General features: G+C 43.3%; 2 protein-coding genes across 2 annotated transcripts; one reads left to right on the top strand and one right to left on the bottom strand.

Moving 5' to 3' along the window:
* Positions 1-635: 635 nt before the first annotated feature.
* On the bottom strand, positions 636-5,331 carry rbmx2 (RNA binding motif protein X-linked 2). The gene is made up of 6 exons (XM_061740434.1): positions 5,264-5,331; positions 4,187-4,302; positions 3,892-3,943; positions 3,673-3,802; positions 2,024-2,207; positions 636-1,944 (listed from the first exon to the last, which is right to left on the bottom strand). The coding sequence occupies exons 1-6, from the start codon at positions 5,266-5,268 to the stop codon at positions 1,472-1,474; spliced, it is 960 nt and encodes a 319-aa protein (XP_061596418.1). The 5' UTR covers positions 5,269-5,331; the 3' UTR covers positions 636-1,471.
* A 1,225-nt stretch (positions 5,332-6,556) lies between these two features.
* Positions 6,557-27,424, top strand: ap4m1 (adaptor related protein complex 4 subunit mu 1). The gene is made up of 16 exons (XM_061740435.1): positions 6,557-6,824; positions 8,157-8,218; positions 8,509-8,594; positions 9,658-9,764; positions 9,832-9,928; positions 10,548-10,658; positions 12,883-12,960; positions 13,174-13,236; positions 16,922-16,988; positions 18,353-18,406; positions 19,175-19,281; positions 20,541-20,632; positions 24,705-24,749; positions 24,901-24,951; positions 26,894-27,011; positions 27,112-27,424. The coding sequence occupies exons 2-16, from the start codon at positions 8,161-8,163 to the stop codon at positions 27,301-27,303; spliced, it is 1,326 nt and encodes a 441-aa protein (XP_061596419.1). The 5' UTR covers positions 6,557-6,824; positions 8,157-8,160; the 3' UTR covers positions 27,304-27,424.
* The last annotated feature ends 16 nt before the right edge of the window (positions 27,425-27,440 follow it).

Consider the following 27,440-nt stretch of genomic DNA (forward strand, 5'->3'; position numbering starts at 1 on the left):
CAGCTCCACACAACAGACGTGGGGAAAAGATCCTAATGGTTTAACTTTTCACCGTTTTCCTGCTCGGAGGCAGAACCACGGAGTCCAAGTATCTGATATAACAAAGTAAAAGAGTGAAAGACTCGTCGGCTCGCTTTGGATCGCGGCTGTAACGACCAAACACCGGCTTCCACACAGTAAAGCCTGAATTATGGTTCTGCGTTAAATCGGCGCAGACCTACGGCGTAGGGTACGTGGCGACGCGCAACGTACGGTGCGTGTCGCCGCGTACCCTACGCCGTAGGGTCTGCGTCGATTTAACGCAGAACCATAAACAGCCTTAAACCACAAACACTCACACAGACGGGTCGGATCATTCATACAGGTTTTATTCCCCACTTCTCCAGCTAAACGCAGTTGCTGGCCAGCTCTCTGCGGTGCAATTAACCCCAATCTTCAGATAAAACTAGTTTGTTGAGGAAAAAATATTAACTCTTATTTGTAGCTGCAGAGGGAAAAAAAATAATCTCACGAGGAAAACAAAAATATTGCTCACGCCTCGGAGCCTCTTCAGCATAATATAGCAGTCAAAAAAAAAGAGAAGTAAGAGGGATACAAAACATGTACTGTATGTTGTACTATTATACAAATTTATTGAAACACATGGCTCTTCAGTAGGGATTTCATATGGATCCAGACCGTTAATAATCATTATTTTCTCCATATACCGCTCCCTGGCTTCCTTGTTTAAGGTATCCCGGTAAATTCCAGTTCCTTTCCAGCAGTTTAACATCTTTTTTTTGCGTTCCGTCTGTTCACTTGGTGAAACAGAAAAGTGTCCCGTCTCCTCTCATCAAAACAAATGCAGTGACGGGACAGGAGTTTTCCGGCAGTACGCGCTGGTGCTCATGGGAAACGTAGTGTTCTTTCTGGTAAAACACTACCGATTTTGTCCAAAAGATGCCGCCAAACTCAAAAGCTGAAAGTTACGTTGTGCTGCTTTAAACCGTTTCTGCTATAAAGTATTTAATTGATGTAACTAAACCACTCAAACCTCAGATTCTGAAATGTCTTAAAACTGCGGGGAATATGGTATAGAAACATTTAAATAAACGCAGTTTAACCGACAGACCCTTTAGTCCAGCAGAAGTACATCTGCTTAACAGAAAAAAAAAAAAAGAAATTTCACGTTTTTATTGAAATAAAATAAAGTAGCACTTTTTAACTTTTGTAAATAAAGACAAATGTTTAAATGTGACATTTTAATTACAAAACTACTCCAAACAACACAGGTGTGAGATTCACTCGTAAGACGACCGGATTGGTTCGTTTCTCATACAGCAGTGGATTTTAACGGGGTTTGTTGTGGTCTCATGGGGGGACACCGGTCTCTCTGGACCCAAACCAGCGCTGTTAAAATACTGGAAAAGTACAAATAAACGTGGAGCATAATTCGGGTTCTAAATATCCGGCCGACGTCTTCTATGATCATTTATCGCCTCCTGTCGTCTTTATCCACATCTCTTCTTCTGTCAGCATCTCTGTCTCTTCGCCTCTCCATCTCTCTGCGGTCTCTGTCCATCTCTCTTTTCCCGTCGTCTCTCCTGTCGTCTCTTCTGTCTCTGTCCATCTCTCTCCTCCTATCATCTCTTCGGTCTCTATCCGTCTCCCAGCGGTCCCTCCTCCTTTCTTCCTCTCTCTCCCTGTCCATCCTCCTCCTCCTCTCCTCTTCCTCTCGGACTCTCTCCGTCTCCTTCACCTTCTGTCCGTTCTGTTGTTCTCCGGACACGTTCTTCTGGTTGTACTTGTCGTAGGCAGCGTCTTGCTTCTCCTCTTTGACTCTGGCGGTTGCAGGAGGAAGAGGAGGAGATGGTGAAGAAGAGGGTGCCCGGTTCCTCTTCTCCTTCTCTTTCTCCTTTTCCGCCCTCTTCTTCTCTTTCTTCTTTTTCTTCTTCTCTTTCTTGTCTGAGACAGAAAAGGGCGGGAGGTGACATTAGAACCGTCTTGCAGCATGCGGCGTTCAGACAACAGGAAGTGACCTCACCTTTTTTGGCCTTCTTCACAGGTATGACGTACTGCTCGTCTTCCTCTGAGGACGAGGAGGGCACGGGGACTGTGGGCGCACAGCCCTCCTCCCGCAGATGTTTGGTGACGTCGTCAATGTCTTCGCCATCTTTAGGAGGACGGTAGTTTTTAACGTGGTCCACACGGATGGTGCGACCTTTAATCTGACATGAAAACAGCAAACCAGAGATCAGTCGAGGAAACGTCTTCATTTCTACGTTTTTAAAAAGCCTATTTTGTGTGTGTAGGACTGAGTCAGCTAAAGAGTTAAAGGACAACGTTCTGACTTCAGGGCTGATGACAGACCGGGCTGCATGAAACAGAGCTCCACTCCAGACCGGGACCATGTGACTTCCGGTCTACGGAGCAGCGATCCCTGAGACATCAGCACCTCAGAGTGGAGGTCACAGGGTCCTGGTCTACAGCGGAGCTCCACTTTCTACTCAGGCTTTAGCCAGGTCCTCTTGGACTTGATGCAAACCAGGAAAGAAGACCTGCGGACCCTCTACCGACCACCAGGGTCCGGATCCATCCATCCATCCATGTTTAAATGTCCAACCCGCAGAAAAACATGTTTACGGTCTGTTCAGAAGCAGTTGGGGTCGATCGTGAGATTTCACATCCATGACGGCTGTATAGGGGAGTTTTTATGAACCTCCTCAGGTAAAATTAAATAAAGCAATATTTGTAAGGTGACGTGAAAAGCACCACTAAATAAAATGTATTATTATATGTAATTAGGCGTTTTGACAGCTGACAGTCAGTAGCCCCTTTTATTGTTGGACACCCCAACGGGGTGATGTCGAGCTGGCCCCGCCCATAACTCACCTGAGGGTCAGGACTAATATAAACAGAAGAGACACGGGCTGGCGGGTCGTGTTGATGACAAGACGAGGATGTCCCTGAGCTCTTCGTCCTCAGACGGACGTCATAAATCAGCATATAACAGCAATGCACAAAACTCGGATCATTGAACTGAAGAATCTCAGAAAGACCTTAATTTGGGATCAACGATCACACTAGCCGGAGTGGCAGCGTGAGACCGTTGATCATATTTGTCTCTACATAAATCCTGCTGTTATCCAGGATGGATGCGCCACATGCTCCATCTCCTGCATCATCCAGCTCTTCTGATATTGGTGAAGACAGACACTGGACCGTCATATTACCACGATAACACCTCCCGAGTCGTCTCACCTCACCTTCAGGAACCAACAACACGCCTTACTGACCAGCGGCAAACATGAGTAATAACGAGGTCTGATCTAAAAACGCCAGCTGATCCGTCACCAGTAGCTGTTGAGCGCCACGCTGATTTCTGTGCTGTGAACGAAGACCTACTAGAACATTATCGAAACCGCCTGTTTCAGTAACGACATTTTAAACTCGTGACCAGTGGGCCCATCGCCGCCAGGTCAATTGCGGCTTGGAAAGATCCTGAAATAATTCAAGGTGAATGTCCCCAGACGGGAGGATCCAGCTGCCCGAAGAGGCTGATAAGCTCAAGACAGTCTAGCTGGTCTCCTCTAGTCCAGAACGGTGGTCCCTATTGGTCAGTACATGAGCTGAATTAATTCACTTCCAGGACTGAATCAGACTCTGAGACAGACGTGGCCCCTCAGACGTCACCTTGATGCTGTTGAAGTTGTCCACAGCCAGGATGGTGCTCCTCTGGTCTTCGTAGCAGACAAAGCAGAAACCTTTGGACTTCCCCGTCTTCTTGTCACGCACCAAGTTGATGTTGACGATCTCTCCGTACCTGACGGGTTCATTCAAAACGGAATGGAAGTTAATTCTGGTATTTTATTCATAATTAATGCTGAGCTAATGCAGCATGATGATACGTACTGAGAGAAGACGCAGATCAGGTCGCCTTCGGTCAGCTCGTAGGGAAACCCACCTACAGGACACAACCAATAAACAATCAACTTGTGAATCAATCATTGAGTCGATGGAACAATGGAAAGAACCAGAAATCCTCCAAGAGACACCGATGAAGTCTACTTTTGGATCTGCGGGCTACTGAATCTGAATCATGGGGTACTTCTTCTTCTACTTAGTATTCCCATGATTTGATGACGTTTGCTTCATTTTTGTGAAAGTAATAAGGGTATAGCAGGTTTTTGAGTAAGGACTGTCTCACCTACAAAGATCCAGGCGCTGTCTTTGTACTCAGTGTGCCAGGAGACCGACTCCCTGACCCCGAGACTGGCCTCACGCTCATTCAGCTCGTTGATCAGCTTCACTTTCGTTAGCGGACTGAAAACAGAGCACGGACAGGAAGGATGTTGAGTAATTAAACAGCTCCATTTCAGATTCATGAGCGTTTATTCTGCTATTTAACTTACAATATCAGGCATAAAACTGGTGTTCAAGTATGAATAACTGGCAACAGGTTTGGATATTTTTTCTTATGTCCACTTGAGTGCATCTTTTTATTGTGAGCTTTTTTCTTTTAAAGAAAACATCAACCTTAAACCTGCTCCAAACTAGTCTCTTGTCATACAACAATTGATTTTCAGTCTTCGTGGCTTCTGAAATGGAAACTATTTGAAAAAAATGCATGCAGCAAATTAAAAAAATAAAAAAAAAAAAAACATCAAATGATTATTTCAACATAGAGGAACCCTGAAAAAGGAGTACACCTGATTATTCTCATGTTTGGTTGGAGTCAGTGGGTCACGTGGTTTGGGTTCTATTAAAACTAGTGAATTTTCCTAAATATATAGATATAAAATAAAGAAGACCTCAAATGTAAATCATTAGGTGTGTTTTCCTGCTTTGGTTTGGCGTCTGGATCTAATTTCATTGTGGATCAAAGATAAATAGTTTGAGACTGTTTTTATAATTATTACCAAATTATAAATCAAACACTTAAGCCCATAGGGAGCGCTTTATAAACCTAATCCATTATTATTAGTATAAAATAAATCACAAAACCATTGGCTGCTTTACATAAGCCGAATTCAACAGCAGGTTTTCATAGTTGCAAAGCACCTATGTTAGTTTTGTTTCATGAAGTATTTCTGCCTGAAAATGAACGGATTTCGTTAAAGTGAATTTATTTTTCAACGGAATCTTGTACACGAGGGCGTAAGGGGGCGAAATATCGTTCAAGTTCAGCTGCAGGGCTGAACAACACCAGCCTAGAGGAGATGAAATACAACCAAACACTATAGAAATACGGAATTAGACGGTTAATGTAAAAAGATCTACTTACTTCATGGTGAACTAACCGAAACATTCAACTGTAAAACAACAGACCGTCTTTCCGGCGGAAATGACGTATGTGACGTAAGCCACTTCCGTTTTAGTTCCCGCCATGTTCCGCCTCTGCTGCCGCCTGCTGGTTGGATGTCAATACTACAAGTAGGGTTTGTGTTTTACGGTACATATCACTGCTTATGAATATTCTTACATACTCAAATGTGAATTGTCAAACTGCCTGATTTAAAAGTCGGTGAATTGAAATTTGGTGAAAGAAAATGTAATAACAAAGTACTTGGAAATGTGTTTAAAGAAAAGCTATTCAATGATATCAAAAAATCAACAAAAATAAAGATAACAGAAATTGAAGTAACGTTAACAAAGATATACAGCAGCTACCTTAAATGGCCAATTTCACCCAAAGCAAAAGAAATTCAGTTTAAAATAATAAACAATATTTATCCTGCCGCTGAAACCCTGGAGAAGGTTCAATTTTGACGTAGATCCTTGTATATTTTGTAAAACAGAACATGAAACAATTGAACACTTATTCTTTTCTTGTTCGGTCACAAAGCTTTTTTGGCAAGATGTTTATCGGTGGTTAAAGATTGGGATCAACAACTGTATGTTCAGCAAGTTTCAGGTCATAATTTATATGGATGGTCTGCCAAAGAAGGTATCCAAGATGGTGAACATAATTCTAATTTTGGGTAAATATCATATACATAAAAATAAATGGAAAAACAGCAAACCCTCCATAGTATGTTTTAAAAACGAAATAAAAAGTTATATAACATCTATTAAGGTACTTTCAAAAGAAAATCAGTCTATAAATGATTTATGTGAAACCATGTTAGAGTCTCTTGCTTTTTAAGATACAATCTTGCTACGCTTATACATTTTTGTTGAAATGTCAACCCCTGTGATTATTTTATTTTGTGATTATTTTAATTTATTTTATTTATTTTCTTTTTATTTAATTTTAGAAGTCTATCTTGCAAAAAATGTATAGTTACATATTCGCTTGTGTGTTGTGAACTTATGTTTCAGTTGCAAACTAATGTTTACTCAAAGGAATTTTGTAAATTTGAAATGTTGAATAAAGTTTGTAAAAAAAAAAAAAAATTACTGCTTATGAATCTAAATAAAAATCCTACATTGTGAAACCGACCGTAGAGCAAATGTATGGTTAAATAACGAGCAAAAACCTTGTTGATATTTTAAATTATTTGGTAAAACCTGCACTTCTCCCGCCCAGACACCAGGCGGCGCTGCGCCACTCGCAGCTGCTTGTGTTGACCCGGTTCATAAACATCAACCTGACAGATTTGCACCTTTTAATATCATTTCAATTCATCTAAGCTTTTAATGTATCAAGTTGACATTCAGTCCGTTTCTTGACGTTTGACCAGTTTAAAACAAGCCGCTGCCATGGCGGTTTGTATCATTTTAAATATACTTTAATGTCCAGCTGGACGAACTTTGCTATTAACATCTATTTCTAAGAGTCGAAACGAGATCTAAACATAATATTTTCTCTGGATTGTCTCAGTCTACCTACGAGTCTACATTAGGTGAGTAAGTTCCTACTAAAAGATTATTATGCCCGTGTCTGCAGGCCGAACAGCTGTACAGTCACATTCACATTTTAAGATACTTAAACTTAAACTACAAGTATAATATGAACGCGATACACATGCTCAACAAATGATTGACGTTGTCTGGACCTTGAAATAAATTGGCATAAGGTGGGTGAGATGATACCAGCTGCAGAGGTGTCAAAAGTATTCACATTCATTACTCAGGTAGAAGTATAGATACTAGAATTTAAAAATACTCCTGTAGAAGTTGAAGTATCAACTCAAGTTTTTTACTCAAGTAAAAGTATAAAAGTACTGGTTTCAAAACTACTTAAAGTATAAAAGTAAAAGTAATGTAAGGGGGAAAAAAGCCATTGAAAATGAATGCATCTTAGTATAATGCAAATATATTAAAGAAGCATATATGTGTACTATTGAGCATTAACATGTGTTTCAGAGAGCAGGAGATATGATGACTAGTTGCCTATAAGTATTGTAATGGTGCAAAAAGTCAAACTTCAGAGGCATGTTATCATTTATCCTAACCTTTATTGGAATGTACATCCAAGTTTAGTTGCAGGAATCTGAGGGAACGGATGTAAGAACAAAACTGGACAAGAACATCTGAAACAACCACAACCAAATTCACTCTATCCGGATGGAGCAATTTAACTGGATAGTTTTTTTTTAAAGGCCGAAATGAAATAGAGTAACGAGGCTGTTTTTAAAATGTAAGGAGTAAAAAGTACAGATAATTGAGTGAAAATGTAAGGAGTAAAAGTAAAAAGTCGTCTGAAAAATAATTAATCCAGTGAAGTATAAATAACCAAAATTTCTACTTAAGTAAGGTAACGAAGTATTTGTACTTCATTACTTGATACCTCTGACCAGCCGTAACTGGTTTTAAAATGTCTCATCTCATCTAAAAATGACCTTTCAGTTCAATGAACTGAAGGGTCATTAACAGGTGTTGCAGTGTGTGCGTGTGACACCGACGGACTTGGGGAGTTATTTGCCGGGATCCAGCGTGGATGAAGTGATTTATACCTGTGGCTGCTTTAGTTGGCCCTGTCAGGGCTGAAGTTCATGTCCTGGTATTTTTAAGCTCCATTCTTATTTTCTATAGAAATGGGGGTGTTATTGAGCTAAATTACTTAAATAAAATTTCGCCTTGTGGGATGAATAAAGGTTAATAAAAAAATGACAACAACAGCGTTAACAATTCTTTCTGTCCTCACAGACATGGGCGCCACGTTATTTCTCCTCATGTTGCTCTTTCAACATTTAAGAAATCTGCCATCTCTTCTTGTCTTGTTGTTATTTCAGCCAGATGATCTCTCAGGTCTTCGTCTTGTCCTCCAAGGGCGACCACCTCATCTACAAGGACTGTATCCTTCTCATCGCAGAGCTGCAAATATCCTGAGAAAACCGCTGATCGATACCTTCCCCGTCAATAAAGCTTGAAAACTGTGTGTGTGTGTGTGTGTGTGTGTGTGTGTGTGTGTGTGTGTGTGTGTGTGTGTGTGTGTGTGTGTGTGTGTGTGTGTGTGTGTGTGTGTGTGTGTGTGTGTGTGTGTGTGTGTGTGTGTGTGTGTGTGTGTGTGTGTGTGTGTGTGTGTGTGTGTGTGTGTGTGTGTGTGGTGTCCCATATGAAAGTGGACCTTGACTGGACTGCCAGTCCGCGGAGAAGCAGGCAGCGATGTTGTCAGGATTTTCTACGAGAAGGTCACAGCCCTGACGGGAGATCAGCCTCCGGTCGTCATGGTAACAGCATCACTATCTGTGTGTGATATAGCACAGGTGTGCTACCTGCAGCTTCACACGAAAACCCTCCTGTGTTACCATTCAGTAGCAGGAACTGGACTTTGACCAGGACTTTCCAGTAGGGATGGGCGGTATGGACTAAAAAATGTATCACGATTATTTCTGGCATTTATCCCGATAACGATAAAAATGACGTTAAAAAAAATACCAATTCAACTCCACCTTTTTAACTATGAATCTATCTTGCTCTCAGATCCGCCATGTTTGTCATCAACGGGAATTTATCTTTCTTTCTTTCTTTCTTTCTTTCTTTCTTTCTTTCTTTCTTTCTTTCCTTCCTTCCTTCTTTTTTCCCTTCCTTCCTCCTTTCCTCCTGCTCTTTGCTTCCTTCTTCCCTTCCTCTTTTCTCCCTTCCTTCCTCCTTTCCTTGTTTTCTCCCTTCCTCCTTCCTTCCTTCCTTCCTTCCTTCCTTCCTTCCTTCCTTCCTTCCTTCCTTCCTTCCTTCCTTCCTTCCTTTCTTCCTTCTTTTTTCCCCTTCCTTCCTTCTTTCCTCCTTCTCTCTCCTTCCTTCCTTCCTTCCTTCCTTCCTTCCTTCCTTCCTTCCTTCCTTCCTTCCTTCCTTCCTTCCTTCCTTCCTTCCTTCCTTCCTTCCTTCCTTCCTTCCTTCCTTCCTTCCTTCCTTCCTTCCTTCCTTCCAAAAATCAGCTTCACACAAAAACATCATCAACGGGAATTTATCGTTTTTACCGCGACATGACAAATTCTTATCGCGAGGAATTCTTTTGACGGTATATCGTGAACGGTAAAATATCGCCCATTCCTACTTTCCAGAAACTGTGTTCTTTTATTTCCATCAGCTGGATGTAGATCTGCTGCTGTGTTTGGCATCATTTCCTGTCACATGACTCGGTTTCAGCCCGTCTTTATCTGTCAGACCGATGTCCTCACATTTGTCTCTAGAAGACTCTGGTCTACAGAGGAGTTCTCATCACAGTTGGGCACAGATCCGTGTTATTGTTGGACGAGGCCTTCAGCATCATCACAGCTGTCCTTTGTCCTGCAGAGCCACAAAGATCTCCACTTCGTCCACATCCGACAGGGAGGACTCTACTGGGTCGCTACAACAACGTCCGACTCCTCGCCGTTCACCATCGTCGAGTTCCTCAACAGGTTAGTTTGTGACTTGCAGAGCGTCAGGCGGCTGTCGGGCCGAGGAGTGACTGGTCTGTGGTTTCAGGCTGACGGCCCTGGTGAAGGATTACTGCGGCAGCCTCTCGGAGAAGTCGGTGCAGATGAACTTCGCTCTCATCTACGAGCTCCTGGACGAGGTGGTGGTGAGTTTCTGGCCACTGGTGGCGCTAGAGAGCAGGTTGTGTCTGTGTGACATCAGCGGTCCTGTCGTCTCTGGACCGGACGAGTTCATGTTCTTTGGTTTTGCTTGTTTGCACTTTCACATTTTAAACTTTCCTTAAAAACAGCTGCTTTTCCTGTAGAGTTGCAGTTTTATTGCGACTCCTGATAACGAAGTTCTTGCTGCAGCTCGGTCTCCCGTGTTGCACATCTGGCTCGTGCAGGTCCTCCAAGTGCACTTCAGATATCTGCCTTCCTGTTATTTTCAGAACAAAAGCACCAGCAGAGCCCAGTCAGCATCCAGAATCCCGCCACCGTTGGCAGGATTTGTGGTTGTTTCCCTCCAGAGGTTTCACCTCGCTCTCACCCTGTTTCCTCTCGTCACTTCAGAGGAGACACTGAACATGCAGGAAATGTTTGTGAGGACGCAGCGCGACCAGGAACTGTAGCTTATTAATGTGTAACGACAGAAACTTTAAGACAGTATCGCGAGTGAAGGGGGCGCTGGTGGAGCAGCGGATTATATTATAATTATTATTATTACATGAAACGATGCAGATCTGCTCTTCCACCAGATAATCCGTCCGTCTGTGTCTCTGGCAGGACTACGGCTACATCCAGACCACGTCCTCGGACGTCCTGAAGAACTTCATCCAGACCGAGGCGGTTTCCTCCAGACCGTTCAGCCTGTTTGACCTCAGCAACGTGGGACTGGTACTCTCACACCAACACTGGTTCTGACCCACAGAGGTCTCCACACACCTTATCTGCTTCCTGTCAGCTGGTTCCCACTTTTCCTGGGAATTTCAGCCTCGTTGTCTGCGGGTCGGACAGAACCCATATTAGAATGCTGGAGTGCAGTTTGTAGATAGACTGTTAAAATCACAGGGGACTGATCCAGCTGCACGTTCGGTGCCAGAGTTTGTAGACCAGATTGCAGGTCAAAGGTCACTGAAAGGTCTTTGAAACCTTTTTTTTTTCATTATTTCATTAATTATTTGACAACATTGAAGCCAAAAAGAGAACAATACTTATGTTTGATAGTAGGGATGCCCTGATACGTACGAGTATTTTAATTTGTGTACTTGCCGATACCGAGTACCGATCCAATACTTCTACCACAAAAATAACTAGGCTAAAAATGCAATGAAAAATGCAATGAATTGGAAAACAGGTTTTATTTGCAACAGAAATTCAATTTTCAACAAAACTCAGCCAGCAGGGCTTTCCTCCGCGCTTTAGTCTCATTGCAGGTACATCAACTGAGCATGTGCGGTGCTTCACCTGAAGCCGTCCATGTGAAACAACATAAACAATCTAATAGAATTTAAAAAACAGGCTATATGAAATTCTGTTACACACTCTTGTACAGTAGGACCTTAAAGTTGGTTGCGATCCGCCAATAAAACTGAGCAGAAGAAGAAGAACATAAACAATCCTAACGGCTAACCGGAATGTAACAATGGGATTGTTTGTGTTGTACTGTGAGTTACGTGGAGTGTTTAATAAAGTTCCCTGTGAGTAAGGGTAATACTCAACCGTCCAGTTTGTATAATTAAGGAAGATAGAATTTACTGAAACATGGAACAGCTGGCTACAGCCACAGAGCAGCAGCTCCGCTGCTGCTGCTCAGCCAGGCTGCAGACTGACCCGGGGAGCCATGGGGCGGCTCAACATCTCCCCCTAGTGGCGCTAACCAGTAACTACAAGTATCGGTGCATGGTATCGGAGACTTTTTGCGAGTACGAGTACGAGTATATGAGGGCAGTATCGGCCCCGATACCGATACCAGTATCGGTATCGGGGCATCCCTACTTGATAGTGATTACCATCAAGACCCAGCAGCAGGAACCCTCAGTAGAGGTTCTTCAGCCGGACTTGGTGGTCCACTCAGTAATGCCACTTTTCCACTAGTCTCGCCTCAGCCCGGCTCGGCTCGACGTGGCTCCACCCGTGTGTTTTTGCACAGCCAGGTGAGAAGTGGGGGGGGTGGGGTGAATCTGCTGTGACGTACTCGATTGCGCAACACCTTTGTTTGTGTCAGCGCAGATGAGAAATCAGCTGGAGCCGCGAGCGGCTGAGAAAAAAACAGCCCGTCTACATCTCTTTTTTAATTTTCTCAACAGCCACCAGGTTTATGAACATCTGCACCTCAGAGTTGGATCACCAAACAGACGTTTGTGCTGTATAATAAAATCGCTGCGAGTCGCCTCGCTCTGACTCCCGCTTCCTGATTCAAACGTTTGACGGCCCCGCCCCCCGACCAATCAGAGGCGCGGAGGGTGGTGACGTCAGAAATAGTCCCGGCTCAGCCCGTATAGAACCTCGCTAGAATGGTTACAGAAAAAAGTATCGGCTTGGAGCAGCTCTACCCGTCTCAGCCCCTAGTGCAAAAGGGCAAAACGGGGCTGTGGCGGTTAGAACCGAGGTGAAGCGAGACTAGTGCAAAAGGGCTATAACTGACGGGTGTCCCGGTCCGGACCATCACCCCCCCACCGCCGTGCTTGACAGCAGGTCTGAGGGGTTTCTGCTGAAATGCCGTTTGGTTTTCTCCAAACATGGTTCTGGACATGAAGTCCAAACGTCTCCACCTTTGGCCTTTGGACCACCTGGTCCACTTTGGACCTCAGTCTGGTCCAACTGCTGGAAACTGAACAAAGCGTCCTGGTTCAGTGAGACCTGGAGGCTCTGAGACGGAGCCCCAGCAAACTGATCGGTTCTTGATCAGGTTCAATCTAAATGGCTATAGCAGCTGGTTCTGCCAGTGTGATTTATGCATAAACCCAGTGGTTTTGTGTTGGACAACCTGAACAGGTGACATACTTTCACACCCAGGAGTTTTTTTACGCGAGTTATTGAGTTGGTAGTTAAATCAGCCGGTTCCTCCTCCATGGTCCTGGATTTAGGCTGCTGGTATTTCCTTCTTGTTTGTCTGCAGTTTGGAGCGGAGACGCAACAGAGTAAAGTAGCTCCGAGTTCTGCAGCCGCCAGACCCATCCAGTCCGGCAGAGAGCAGGTAAGCGTCACCTAAGCAGCGCCGCTGACTCACCTCTCATTACTTCAACCAGCAGCCTGTTAGTCAGGATCCAAACCTGTGCATCTAAATGTCTTACGATCTTCACGCTTTTGTCCACGCAGATTGTGCATTTGAATCTCGCCAACATATTCCAGAAAATAGTCAGATTCCGACTGGGCTGCTTGTGTTACAAGTGTGCGTTGTTTCTTCCAGGGAGGGAAGAGCGAGATATTTGTGGATGTGATTGAAAGGATGTCAGTCATCATCGGCTCCAACGTGAGTAACGCCACATTTACCGTCTGTGAAATATTTAAATGTCACGTGTAGGTCCAGACCTCCAGGAGACGTTCTCCTGTCGGTTTCCAGTTTCAGTGATCATGCTGTCCATGCGGCCGATTCCCAGAAACCACAGAGCCCAAGGTTCAGGCGCCGACGCGATCAATACTGTAGCGGAGCCATCCGCGGAGACGATGGGGGCCGCAGAAGTGATGCTCTGTTACACGACCGGTTGAGCAGTTGTCCTGATTTACTGGACCTGACGTTCGTTGAGGAATTACGGTCCAGCTGGATCATTTAAAAACCGACTAATGAAACGGTCCTGGACCACAACGATGGACCCGGCGTCCTCTCAGAGCAGGGGTCGGCAACCCAAAATGTTTAAAGAGCCATATTGGACCAAAAACACAAAAAACAAATCTGTCTGGAGCCGCAAAAAATGAAAAGTCTTGTATCAGCCTTAGAATGAAGGCAACACATGCTGCATGTAGCTATATTAGTTACTGTATAACTGGGGGAAGATGTTTTTTTCATTATGCACTTCGAGAAAAAAGTCAAAATGTTGAGAAAAAAGTCGAAATGTCGAGAAAAAAGTCAAAATTTCGAGAAAAAAGTCTAGATTAAAAAGGAAAGGAAAAAGGAAGAAACAAAGAGGAAAAAAAGGAAAAGAAGAAAAAAAAAGAAAAAAATTAAAAAAAGGGAAAAAAAAGAGAAGAAAAGAGAAGAAAAAAAGAGGAAAAAGAGAAGAAAAAAAGGAAAAAAAAGAGAAGAAAAGAGAAGAAAAAAAGAGAAAAAAAGGAAAAAGAGAAGAAAAAAAGGAAAAAAAAATGTTAAACATTTTTTGAAAAAGCTCCAGGAGCCACTAGGGCGGCGCTAAAGAGCCGCATGCGGCTCTGGAGCCGCGGGTTGCCGACCCCTGTCTCAGAGAGACCCGTCCACCTGCAGCCAGGTGTTCTGGTCCTATATATCCTTTATTTAACCCGGTAAAAAACTCATTGAGATTAAAACCTCTTTTTCAAGAGTGACCTGGCCAAAATGGCAGCATAAAAACAATACAACAATACATAGATACAAACACAGACAGTCAGTCACACATTCCGGGGAAACAATAGTAAAACAATAGTAAAATTTACACAACGGGGCAGTCGCAAGAACCGAGAGAGCTAATTTCTCTGTCTTTTAAAATGGATTTGAATTTACCCAAGGATACTAGATCAACCAATTTCAAGTCCTTCTGCGCATCATTCCAGGTTGAGGGGGCAGAAAAAGGGAACGCCTTTTTACCCAGTTCAGTTCTGGCTCTCGGGACCTGCATTTGAATAAAGTTCTGTAAGTCCTCATGGACAAACGTCTCCAGCTGTCTCAGGTTTGAAGGTTTCTTCCCAGGACCCATAGGACACTTCAGAACAGTCCAGTGTTTGGTTCTGGGAGGTTCTTTGCTGGTTGTAGTTGTGTTTTTTGGTTGGTTATGGTGTTGGAGGGCCTGTGATCTGCAATTGAGACCAAGTGTTCTGACACATTTGTCTCAAAATAACAAAAAACAAATTCTTTTTTTTTACTATTGTTATCTAATCCAATATCAGTTTAGTTAATTTTAAAGGAAATATGCACTTTGTTTACACTCTAATTATGTAAAATATATTTCTTCGGGATCTTTTCTTGAAATTTCTTGTTTTTTTTTCAAATTATGTAAGTTACTTTTAATATCATTTTACAAAGATAAACAGAAACTAGTATGTTTTTTATATATTTCGCTTTTTTATAAGAAATTTAATTAAAAGCACAATCTTTCTTATGAAATCCGATAGTGTTTCTTTGTGATTTAGAGATTTTTCCAGTACAATTAAGTGTATTTATTGTTAAAAATTGGCGCGGATATTTACGCCAGTGTGCCGAAAAAGTCAGCACTTCTTTTTTAACTGTTTTACTTTGTCACTATCCTCGTATTCAAAACTGAAATTCTCCGAATAAATATCTTGTTTATCATCTTTTTTAGCAGTGATATTTTTCCTGCGAAAATATATAATAGTAGTCAGTTAATAAAAATAAACGACCGTCTACAAAGAAATAAAAATCTGCAAATGCATTCTAGAAAACTAAAAAAATGTCAAACTGCTCTCTTTGTGGAATAACGATGGATTTGTAGAAGAAATATATTATCGGATATGCTGCGATTCATGGCAATTATTTATGCCTTCCTTTTTAGTAAATTAACATTTTGTTTTTTTGTGTTGGAAACTTCTTGCGGGCCGCATGAAAATCTCTCTCGGGCCGCATGAAAATCTCTCTCGGGCCGCACATTTGACACCCCTGCTCTAGAACATCTTGATTGTCTTGAGATTTCATTGGACCTTCAAGATTCAAGACCCCCAATACCAGATGCAGCAAAGCAGCTCCAGAACAGAACCGAGCCTCCTCCATGTTTCACAGCAGATCCAGTCTTCTTTTCTTTGAAGGACAAATTTTTACATCTGTGAATATAGAGATGATGTCAAAAATCTCCAGTTTTGTCTCGTCTGTCCAAGGGACAAGTCCTCCTCGGTGGTCCACTCTGGTTCCACCAGAGATGGATGGACTGACGCTGGTGGTCCTGGACCTTGGAGGTCACCTTGAATCTCTTTGGGTGTTCTTCTGGTGTTGTTGGTTTCCGTTCGTATTATCCGTCTCTTCGGCTTGTCTTCAGTTGTCCTCTGGTGTCCACTTCCAGGGAGGTTGTCTACAGTCTTGTGGAGCCTAATACTCTGAATGAAATGTCCAACTGTTGTCATGGGAACATCCAGCTGCTTGGAGACGGTCTTCTAGCTTCCAACATGCTGGTCTAGAACAGGGATCAGCAACCCACGGCTCCAGAGTCACATGCAGCTCTTTAGCACCACCCTAGTGGCTCCTGGAGCTTTTTCAAAAAGGTTATTTTCTTCTTTTTTTTTTCTCTTTTTTTTTTCTTTTTTTTTCTCCTTTTTTCCTTTTTTTCTTTTTTTCTTCTTTTTTTTCCTTTTTTTGGCCTTTTTTCTTCCTTTTTCCTTTCCTTTTTAATCTCGACATTTCAACTTTTTTCTCGACATTTTGACTTTTTTCTCGAAATTGTACTTCAACATTAATTTCAACATTTTCACTTTTTTCTTGACATTTCGACTTTTTTCTCGACATTTCGACTTTTTTCTCTACATTTCAACTTTATTCTCAACATTTCGACTTTTTTCTCGAAATTTTGACTTTTTTCTCAACAATTCAACTTTTTTCTCTGCATTTCTCCTTTCGCCATTTGCCTTCATTCTAAGGCTGATACAAAACTATTTGTTTTTTGTGTTTTTGGTCCAATATGGCTCTAAAACATTTTGGGTTGCCGACCCCTGGTCTAGAAGGTTCTTCCTGGTGTCCTCAGACAACTGTCTCCTTTGGTGTCTCTGGTCCATGTTCAGTGTGGTGAACACCACGATACCAGACAACAGAGTCTTGTTACTGCGTACTTCATTTTCATGGTTTTCAGCTGTTTTGGTTCCATTTCTGAATCGCTGTCGTCAACGTTCAAGTTTCTGCTTCAGTGTTTAAAAGTTCGTAGACGAAAGAACCTGTTGAATAAAAATTCATATTTCTGCTGCTGATGCTTCAGTCGGTCCTTTTTACCCCCACAAAGATCTTCTTCATGAGACACTGACTGAACCTCATGACCCGGTTTGTCCTGCAGGGAGTTCTGATGAAAGCGGACGTGGAGGGAGAGATCAGAGTAAAGTGCTACATGGCCAGCTGCTCAGGTGAGACGTTTAAACCCCGACGGTGTGTGTTCAGACCTCAGAGCAAACTTCTGAGATGGTTCCAGCTCCCGGACCCACGTAGATAAGGTCCTGAGAAAAGTATGTGAACCCCTTAGAGCTGGTTTTCTGCACATTTATTATCAAAGTTGATCCGATCCTGACCATACCCTTTACACATGACCCGTTCTGGAGTGAACCGTCAGAGTTATCAGCTGGTCAGAGGTGTCAAAAGTATTCACATTCATTACTCAGGTAGAAGTATAGATACTAGAGTTTAAAAATACTCCTGTAGAAGTTGAAGTATCAACTCAAGTTTTTTACTCAAGTAAAAGTATAAAAGTACTGGTTTCAAAACTACTTAAAGTGTAAAAGTAAAAGTAATGTAAGGGGGAAAAAGCCATTAAGGACAAAAGCCATTGAAAATGATGCATCTTAGTATAATGCAAATATATTAAAGAACCATATATGTGTACTATTGAGAATTAACATGGGTTTCAGAGAGCAGGAGATATGATGACTAGTTGCCTATAAGTATTGTAATGGTGCAAAAAGTCAAACTTCAGAGGCATGTTATCATTTATCCTAACCTTTATTGGAATGTACATCCAAGTTTAGTTGCAGGAATCTGAGGGAACGGATGTAAGAACAAAACTGGACAAGAACATCTGAAACAACCACAACCAAATTCACTCTATCCGGATGGAGCAATTTAACTGGATAGTTTTTATTTAAAGGCCGAAATGAAATAGAGTAACAAGGCTGTTTTTAAAATGTAAGGAGTAAAAAGTACAGATAATTGCGTGAAAATGTAAGGAGTAAAAGTAAAAAGTCGTCTGAAAAATAATTACTCCAGTGAAGTATAGATAACCAAAATGTCTACTTAAGTAAGGTAACAAAGTATTTGTACTTCGTTACTTGACACCTCTGCAGCTGGTTGAAGCTCTGTCTTCACATAGATCTTCCAGGACTTCTGGATCAGAGCGGCTCAATGTTCACGAGGAATTCTGGATCATTCCACCGTCTAGAACTGCTTCAGACACATCTGTAGGGCGTCCGGTGAGAGCGTCTCTCTGGAGATCGTTCCACGGCGTCTCTGTGGGGTTCAGGTCTGGACTCCACAACGTGGATTTAGTTTTCCTTGAGGCCGTTGCTCGCCGTGCTTCACCAGCGGGATGATGTTTCCATGTTGGGCATCCGGATCAGATTTTTTGGCAGATCAATGCAGAAAACCAGTCGGGCGTTCATGCTCTTTTTGACTGAACACACGCCGACCGTTCCTGGAGCGTTATTGATTTCTCCAACACAATTTATTAATTATTGATATAAAAATAGTTTCCTCAGTTCATTTCTGCGTTCACTTACAGAGATGCGGATCGGTCTGAACGAAGAGTTCAGCATCGGGAAGTCGGAACTCAGAGGTACACACACACACACACACACACACACACACACACACACACACACACACACACACACACACACACACACACACACACACAAGTCTGTGACTCGTTGACACAGAAAGATCAAGTGCCAACTTGTCACCGACCCGTCAGTGAGCCGTGAGTCGGACGAATCGGCCCAAAAATCACACGTCCAGATGTCGTCATACACTTAGTTTTTCTTTCTGGTTCTGATTCTTGTTCTTTGGGTTTCGGCTGGTACTGAGAACTGATACGATATCAGTGCCATTTTTATTGATTGATTTATTTGAATTAATAATTTAACTTCAAATAAACAACATCTATTAAAATGAACAAAAATGTTACTTCTTGTCTTCAGAAGCTGGAATGTTGATTTGTTTGTGCAGAAGCTGGAATGTCAGAAATTGAAAAGCTGGAATGTCAATTTTTGTGTCCAAAAGCCAGAATGTCAGTCCTTGTGTCCAGAAGCTGGAATATTGGTTATTATATCCAGTACCCGGAATCTTGGTCCGTCTGTCCAGAAACTGGAATGTCAGAAATTGAAAAGCTGGAATGTCAATTTTTGTCTCTATAAGCCAGAGGTCGGTATATCCGGGTTATCTGCCAATGGAAAAAGGGGCTCGCGACGCCACGGTGATGCCAGAAACCTGAAGCCTGCGCTGGTCCCGGCGGCGTGTGAAGACCTTAACATGGACAAGGCAGTCGGCCTTCAGTTTTTCAGCTGCTGTGAGTTTCTAATGAGCCGTGTTTGTCCCCCTTCAGGTTACGGAGCTGCGGTTCGTGTGGACGAGTGCAGCTTCCACCAGGTGGTGAAACTGGACGAGTTCGACAGCCACCGGATCCTCCGACTTTGCCCCAGCCAAGGAGAGGTGCTGACCTTTCACGTATCTGTCCTGAACCTCCGCGCTGGTGTTAGTTTGGACCACAGCTCTCACCTCAAAGCTCACATCTGCTCTACTGAGTATTAAGATTTAACTTGTAGCACTGACTTGTTTTTTCTGGGCTCCCAGAGGCCCGAAGTAGGGCTGGGCGATATGGACCAAAAGTCATATCTCGATATTTTCTAGCTGAATGGCGATACTCGATATATATTGATTTTTTTTCTGTGCCATAATTGGGGTTTCCCCCAAAGCATTATAGCATAGCATCTCTGTTAGCTTCATTTTTTCTGAGGCAAACCCTTAAAAAAACAGTCAGTTTTAATACAAAGCCTCGTGCCAAATGTCACACAGGTACCTTTTATTAACAGAGGTCTGCACAATATCAAAATGTATAAAACAAATTAAATAAAAATAAACTGCCTGCATATATAGAATAAAAATGCTTCTTGAATAAAATAAAACCAATATCCCTTTCCTGCATAACAATTAAATTAAAATACACTGTGCAATTAATACAATGTAGACAGTAACAGGCAGACTTTTCCACTGAGGTTGACAATTGTGCAAATAACAAAACATTTGTGCAAATCTCAAATAAAACATTCAAGTTAATTTGTCACAAAATAAGCTATATCAAAATCTTTTTTTTTTTTTTTTCCCCCCGATATAAACGATATTGTCTCGTACCATATCGCTTTTGAAAATATATCGATATATATTGAAATCTCGATATATCGCCCAGCCCTAGCCCGTAGGCATCTGGATACGATACCAGCAGTATGTGAGCGTAAACGTCCACGAACGGAGCATCTGAGTGTCACAGAGTATCAGCATCTATTTTGATATTTAAATATTTTAGAATTATGACAAGAAACCTGCAGACCGATCTAACTTGACTAGTAAGACGAGAACATGCTTTTTAGTATTATTGTGTCAGTTTGTTTACATCAATATTCATTTAAATTCAGCTGACGGACAAACGTTTGTTTATATGTATGAAATTGACATTTAAAACTTACAACACTCATATCGTCATAACAGGAGAACGTTACGCTCATTAAAATAAGATCTTGTCTTCTCTGCATGTTAATATAGAAATCTTGGAATGTGATTGTCTAATTTTTTTGAAACTACAGAATTAAAAGGATACTTGATATCATTAAGAAATGAATGTTGTAATTACAGTTAGTTGCCTCCCGCTTTGAAGTCGTCTGCTTGAACCAACTCTTTATCTTCTTCTGTTGCAGCAAACGGTGATGCAGTACCGGCTGAGCGACGACCTGCCATCAGCGCCACCTTTCCGGCTTTTCCCGACTATCGAGCGAGACAGCGGAGGAAGGTAAAGACTTAAAGGAGACATATTATGGCATTTAATGTATATTTTAAACAGGCCTTGAATGTCTTAAAAACAATCTAAAGCTTGTTTTTTCTACCTAAATCAGAAATTCAGCCTCTGGGCCATGTCTATAGTTTTACAGATAATAAAGCCTTTTTCTGTGGCTCATTTTCAGGGCGGTGGGGGCTATGATAATGAGGCTCTGCGCTGATTGGCTGCTTGAATGACGTGTAGCAGGGGAGGAGACAAAGCGTCGCTCCGTAGCAAAGCGTGTCCACGGTTCTGCGTTAAATGGATGCGTACCTACGCCGTAGGCTCTGCGTTGGTGTCGCAGAACCATAAATCAGCCTTTAGTCACCTCGTCTTCAAACAGGAAGATTGAATTTAATTCTAAACAGTTACACCACGGTTATTTACTCCAATTCCTCATCATTTCACTTCTTATGTTACAAGACAAATGAATCCTGTTAACTGTAAAGAAATCACAACACTGAATTTTCACAAATGGCAACTTTATTGTTAAAATATATAAATAAAATGTATGCACTATTGCTGGCTCAAGGAAGGACCGCGCGTCTTCTGAATGTGAACAGCTCCAGGTGCTTGAAAGATCTGAAACCACAGAAGAAAAATGTATTCCGGTACTGAGCCGCCGGCTCCCCCCCGAGCCCGGAGCCGGCTCTCCCGGCTCCGGCTCTGGGGGAGAGCCGGCTCTCCCCCAGAGCCGGAGCTCCTCAACGGTCCGGTCCGTATGCGGCGCTGGGGCTCCGGAGCTAAGCTAAATACTTAGCCCATGCAAAGATCATACTCATAGACAAATATAAATGACATAAAAAAACGGAACATACCGCTGACTCGTGTGCAGTTACCGGGTCCGTGCTGTTGGATCTGATCCTTTTATGAGGGTAAATGTCGATGCAAAACCTCATTTCTACTCTCCCTCGCTGTGGAAACAGTCACCGCTTGTAAACAATGGCGGAGCTCCGGCCGGCTGAGCTGGTAGTGGGCGTGGTTTCAGCAGCGGAGGAGACCGAGGGCGTGGTTTGCATTTTGGTGACGTAAAGAAAATGCACAAATCCAAACGGCTCACAGAAACCACATGACACTGGGGGACTCTGTAAGGTGGGAGGGAGCAGACCTTGCAGATTTTCATGGGGTATCATCTTTTCTGTGCTGGCAGGGTGATGGGAGACCACTTTATATATGTTAAAACAAGAAAAAACATGTTTTTCATAATAGGTCCCCTTTAAGACACAGCTGTACGCTTCACTGGACCTCTCTGGTTTCATTTTAAGCTTTTATTTTCAAAGCAACATTAGTTTTTAATTCCATGATGATTACAAACAGGACAAAATATTTCAGAATATCTCTATACTTGGCACCAAAGAGTTTAAAGTCACTCCATGTAGAAATCCCACTTCTGACCACTTGAGGGCAGCAAATCGCAGGAAAATGTATGCCGCTGGAACAAGACCAAGTGTCGACAGTTTGAGACAATACTGAAATACAAAAAGCCGCAGTTCCTCTACTGACCACTAGGACCTGGATCCAGACCTGCAGCTCCTTTAAAGACCTCAAGGGTCCAGATCCAACGGGCTCATCTCCATTGTAGCCTCCATACGAAAATTTTCAACTTTACAACAGAAATTCTTTGAACCAAACTGTAAACAGGTTTATTTCTGCTCTAAAGTTGGACATTTTAACACGAAGGTCAGTGGAGATGGACTGGCTTTTGGAGCCTGTAGCGGTCAGTCGGGGAACTTACTGCGGAAGTAAGATGGTGGCACTCTTCAGAAACTGGTGCATGACATCACAAGAGGTGTGTCCAGTTCTTCTTCTACAGTTTATTGTAGTGCATCTCAGTAGGAAAAAGTGGTATTAGACTCATTGGCCAGTCTCGCCAGGGATTCTGCCCCCGTGTGGTTAGAAGTGGTGTTGCGACATAGTGGCTTTGACAGAGTTATCACCGAGATGATAAAGGGAGTTTCACCGCTAGAGGGCAGACCGGCGACCTCGCTGAAGATGAAAACGGCATGGCATGGCCGTCCGAGTCGTGTCTGCAGGCCAGGTGCCTCTCAGTCGTGACATTGATCAGTGTCGTACAGGAAACATTCTGCTGGAAAACAGGAAAGGCTCTGCTAGAGCGTCGGCTGGCCCCCGCCCTGTTCACGCCATGCTCCATCATTTCATGCTGCTTTATTGAAGCTGGAGCTCTATTTTTGTACTAGTGGGTGTCGGCTCGGTGGCGTCAACGGTTCTCACCGGAGCTGAGAACTGTCAACAGGTTCTATCTGGAATTGTGCTTCAGAAAAGCTATTGTACAGACTCCGAATGAAGCTTCGAGGCGTTTCAAGTGAAAAACATCAGGCCTTTGTCACACAGACGTTAATAAACTCTGACAGCAGAGCTGTGACAGGGTTTCTCAACATGAGCTCAGTCTGTCAGAACCCCCGAACTTCAAATACGGGTCACGTTCTCTGCTCAGCTTCCTTTTATATACCGGGAAAAGACCTGGAAAACCCCTCTGTCAAATCACTCTGAGGTTTTCTGGGCAGTGTTTGGAGCTCTGGGTGATGCCATTTTGACGTTAGCTTGAAAGTTTTGCTAATTTGAAAATAAAATTTGAACCTGAAAATTCTTTTTTACAGTTTCAATTTTTGGCAGTGAAAACAACGGATACTAGTGACACATTTCTGTTTAAAAAGCTGTTTTAGACCGTACTTGGTAGTATGTGGAAGTGGGAAATGTCAAACTTTAAAGTGTGGCTGTTGAACTGTACAGTCTGCCATAGTTTATTGCTTTTCTACTGCGATTGGTGCCAAGTACGGTCTAAAACAGCTTTTTAAACAGAAATGTGTCACTAATATCAGTTTTTTCCACTGCCAATCACGTGAATATAGTGTATATACAGTGTTGAATCACACTTCTACTGATAACTTCTGCAACCTACGTTTCCTGAAGGCAACATGACTGAGGATCGTCCCCCGCCTTCTCTGTTCTGCTGTCACTCATGATGCCACGCCCCTCTCAGTTGATGCCACGTCCCCTACGCCAGATTGGGGCCAAAAGTCTGAAACTGAAAAAAAAGATCTGAAACTGAAAAAAAAAGATGTGAAATTGAAAAAAAAAGATGTGAAACTGAAAAAAAAGATCTGAAACTGAAAAAAAGATTTGAAATAGAAAAAAAAAATTGAAACTGTAAAAAAGAATTTTCAGGTTCAAATTTTATTTTCAAATTAGCAAAACTTTTGGCCTTGATTTGGCTCCATACGGTCAGAGGTACTGGCTGTTCTTGCTGCCACCAGAGTCGGCGATGAAGCAGCTGGAGGTCATCGTTAGCCCTGGTTGGCGTCCTGCAGGGGCGGAGCTGGCTGCTGAGCTACGCCGCACCGTCAGGCTCCTCCAGGCCAACTCTGGGTCATCGAGGTGTTTCGTTAGTACAAAAAACACAACAAGTAAATACTTTCTCATAAAGTTTTTCACAACTCAGTTCACTGCTATGTGGCTAAAGTGGCAGCTAGTGGTTTGACACCACAGAGCTGCAGACTGTCACTCAAAAACAACCAACACACCCCTAACCGGGCACATGCGCCTGTGTTTATATGCATTTGCCAGATTTGGGCCAGCTGTGTCACGCAAAGAAATAAAGCCACAAACGGGTTCATGCACACATCCAGTCAGCTTTAGTTTTTATTTCAAACGCTGCAGAAAAACTTCGGAGCATTTCTGAAGTCTCAGATCCCGCTCCCAAACTACACACAGAGGCATGTTTGCTCTGTCAACACACTTTGTTGACATTATTCCAAACACTGGCAAGAAGACACGCGGAGGACGTCTGACCGAGCGGGCTGCGCTGCGATCTGACCTCAACTTGCATAACTTCTTGATAAAAGAGGGAAATCAGCACATAGCTGGAGAGTCGCAGCGCTGACCTCCCGAGACGGGAGGCCGATGAACACAGGAATGTTGTTTCTAGAGTGGCACGTCTCCTCCGTGTTGAGCTCGGCTCATGCACATCTGCTGCTCGCTTTTTTGCCGTGATGTTTCATCGGTAACTTCCTGTTCCTGTTTGCAGGCTGCTCATGTACATGAAGCTCCGCTGCGACCTGCCGCCCAAGAGGTCAGTTTCCCCCTCTTCAGTCTGCACCAATGTATTTACACCAAACCACCTGGCGTGTGATTTTTAGGATGTTTTTACTCCAACAAGAAGGAAAACCTTTGCACATGACTGTATAGAAGGCTATTGATGAGATCATGGTCTTATCTTGCAGCGCTGCCATCAACGTCTGCGCCACCATCCCCATTCCCAAAGGCTCAGTGAGGTGAGACGCTCCGACATTCAAATGCAGCTCCGACAACCTGTGTTTGTTATGGAAATGAGTTCACATGTACGAGGATAAAAGGGGGCCGGAAATATTTGAATACGAGTCCAGGGTTTGTTTCTGTGGCCTTCAGAGGCGAGATAGACCAGTTCCTGCTCTCTGTGAGGACGTCACAACTGGGAAGCAGAAATTTGTTAAGTAAAGTGTCATGAAAATCAAACTGCCTCTGATACAGCGGCACTTTCAGGCGGGTGTCAGTCAGAAGTTCAAACAACACAGTAGATCAGAAACGCCTTTTTCTTTTTAAATCTTGCGAAAATTAATTCAGCTTCAACCTGTTTTTCCCCAAGTTTCCACTCCAACATTTATCAGAATGCAAATGTAGGAATAATGATTTAACCAGCCTTTTATCCAAGGACGGACGCACGGACAGTGTCCTTACTGGACACGTCCTCTGCAACGTCCTCCGCAGCTTCCTGAAGAGTCTGTTGAAGCATCTTCTTCCTTGTGCTGCGTAGCAGCACGTTGTGGGCGGAGCAAACATCTGGAAGCTGACTGGAACACGCCTAACGGGACTAGTAGATCCAAAACCTGGACTAGTAGATCCAAAACCTGGACTAGTAGATCCAAAACCTGGACTAGTAGAGCTGAAACCTGAACTAGTAGAGCTGAAGCCAGGACTAGAGGAGCTGAAACCAGGACTAGTAGAACTGAAGCCAGGACTAGTAGAACTGAAACCTGGACTAGTAGAACTGAAGCCAGGACTAGTAGAACTGAAACCTGGACTAGTAGAACTGAAGCCAGGACTAGTAGAACTGAAACCTGGACTAGTAGAACTGAATGCCAAATGTCATATTCATAAGAGTACATTTTCAAGGAAAACCCCTTGCTTTTATGTTTTCCAGAAAGAAATTGAACTTTACTTAAAATTAATCACTAAATCAACAAATGAAAAGGCTATTAAAACTGTAGACTTGTGTTATATGTTCAATGTTCTTGAATAACAAACATCACCCCTGGCACATGTTCTGTATTTTATTTTTATACTGTTCCTGTATACTATTTTGTGATAATTCTTTTAAATAAAGTTTAAAAAAAAAACTAAACAAAAAAACTACTAGAGCTGAAGCCAGGACTAGTAGAGCTGAAGCCAGGACTAGTAGAACTGAAGCCAGGACTAGTAGAACTGAAGCCAGGACTAGTAGAGCTGAAGCCAGGACTAGTAGAGCTGAAGCCAGGACTAGTAGAACTGAAGCCAGGACTAGTAGAACTGAAGCCAGGACTAGTAGAACTGAAACCTGGACTAGTGGAGCTGAAGCCAGGACTAGTAGAGCTGAAGCCAGGACTAGTAGATCTGATCTCTAGTGGTCAGTAGAGGAACCGCAGGTCCGGATCTGGACCCTAGTGGCCGGTGGGGGAACTGCTACGTCAATAACTGTCAACAAGAACCTGAAGAACCAGAGCCGGAAGACAGAAGACTGGATTTAATCTGGGATTAGAAGATCTCCTCTGAGCAGGCAGGCTCTGCCCACTGGTGGGATTACTGGCGCACGCCTCCCTGTTTCCTTGTTATTACATAAGAATGTTTAGACAGAGAGGGTCTGTGATTGAGGGCAGCCCCTCGCTGCCTGAATGATTCACCCGACTGCAGAACCTGCAACCTGCAGGATTTAAGCACGATTCAATCCCCGATGAGAGCAGCTCTTTGTTCAGGATGTTCTGAGTGGAGGCAGCGGTGCGGAAAATGACACAGTTACATCAGCTCAAGGCTGTTGTCAGGATTATCCATCAAATCATGTCTGAAAGCATTTCTGAGCCCCCCATCCCAACCCCGGTTCTGTCTCAGTCCAGTTGCTTGGTCAAACCAGGAAGTCAGTTCTGAGCTTCCTCTACTGACCACTAGAGTCCACATCGGCTGAACATTGTGTTTTCATTTGTTCAGTTTGTCGCAGGAGCTCAGCAGTCCGGATCAGAGCGCCGAGCTGAAGCTGCAGAGCCGAGCCGTGTTCTGGCAGATCCCCCGCTTCACCGGAGGAACCCAGCTCTCCGCTCTGTTCAAGGTGATTGAACTTTTCTCCTCTGATCCCTCCGCCCAATCACCTGATTATTAATCTGTGTTGATGTCATTGGCCCCTCCCCAAACCCCGCCTTCGTCCTCAGCTGGAGGTCCCCGGCCTCAGCTCCGCCTCCATGTTGGAGATCGGACCGGTCGGTCTGAGCTTCGAGCTGCCCAAGTCCACCGCCACAGGTCTACAGATCCGCTTCCTCCGGCTGTCGCCGGTCCAGCCCGGCCCGTCGCAGCGCTGGGTCCGCTACGTCACCCACTCCGACTCGTACACCATCCGGATCTGAAGGCAGCCCGTTGTTTTATCAGGAAGCAGCGAGAATGGAAACCTTCTTCTTCTTCTACTTCTTCTTCTGTCTGTAAATAAATACGAAGTCATGTTTTCACCGTGTCAGAACTTGCATGTGATGGTTTTGTGCTTTAA

Source organism: Cololabis saira, chromosome 14 (assembly GCF_033807715.1).
Source record: "Cololabis saira isolate AMF1-May2022 chromosome 14, fColSai1.1, whole genome shotgun sequence".
NCBI lineage: Eukaryota > Metazoa > Chordata > Actinopteri > Beloniformes > Belonidae > Cololabis > Cololabis saira.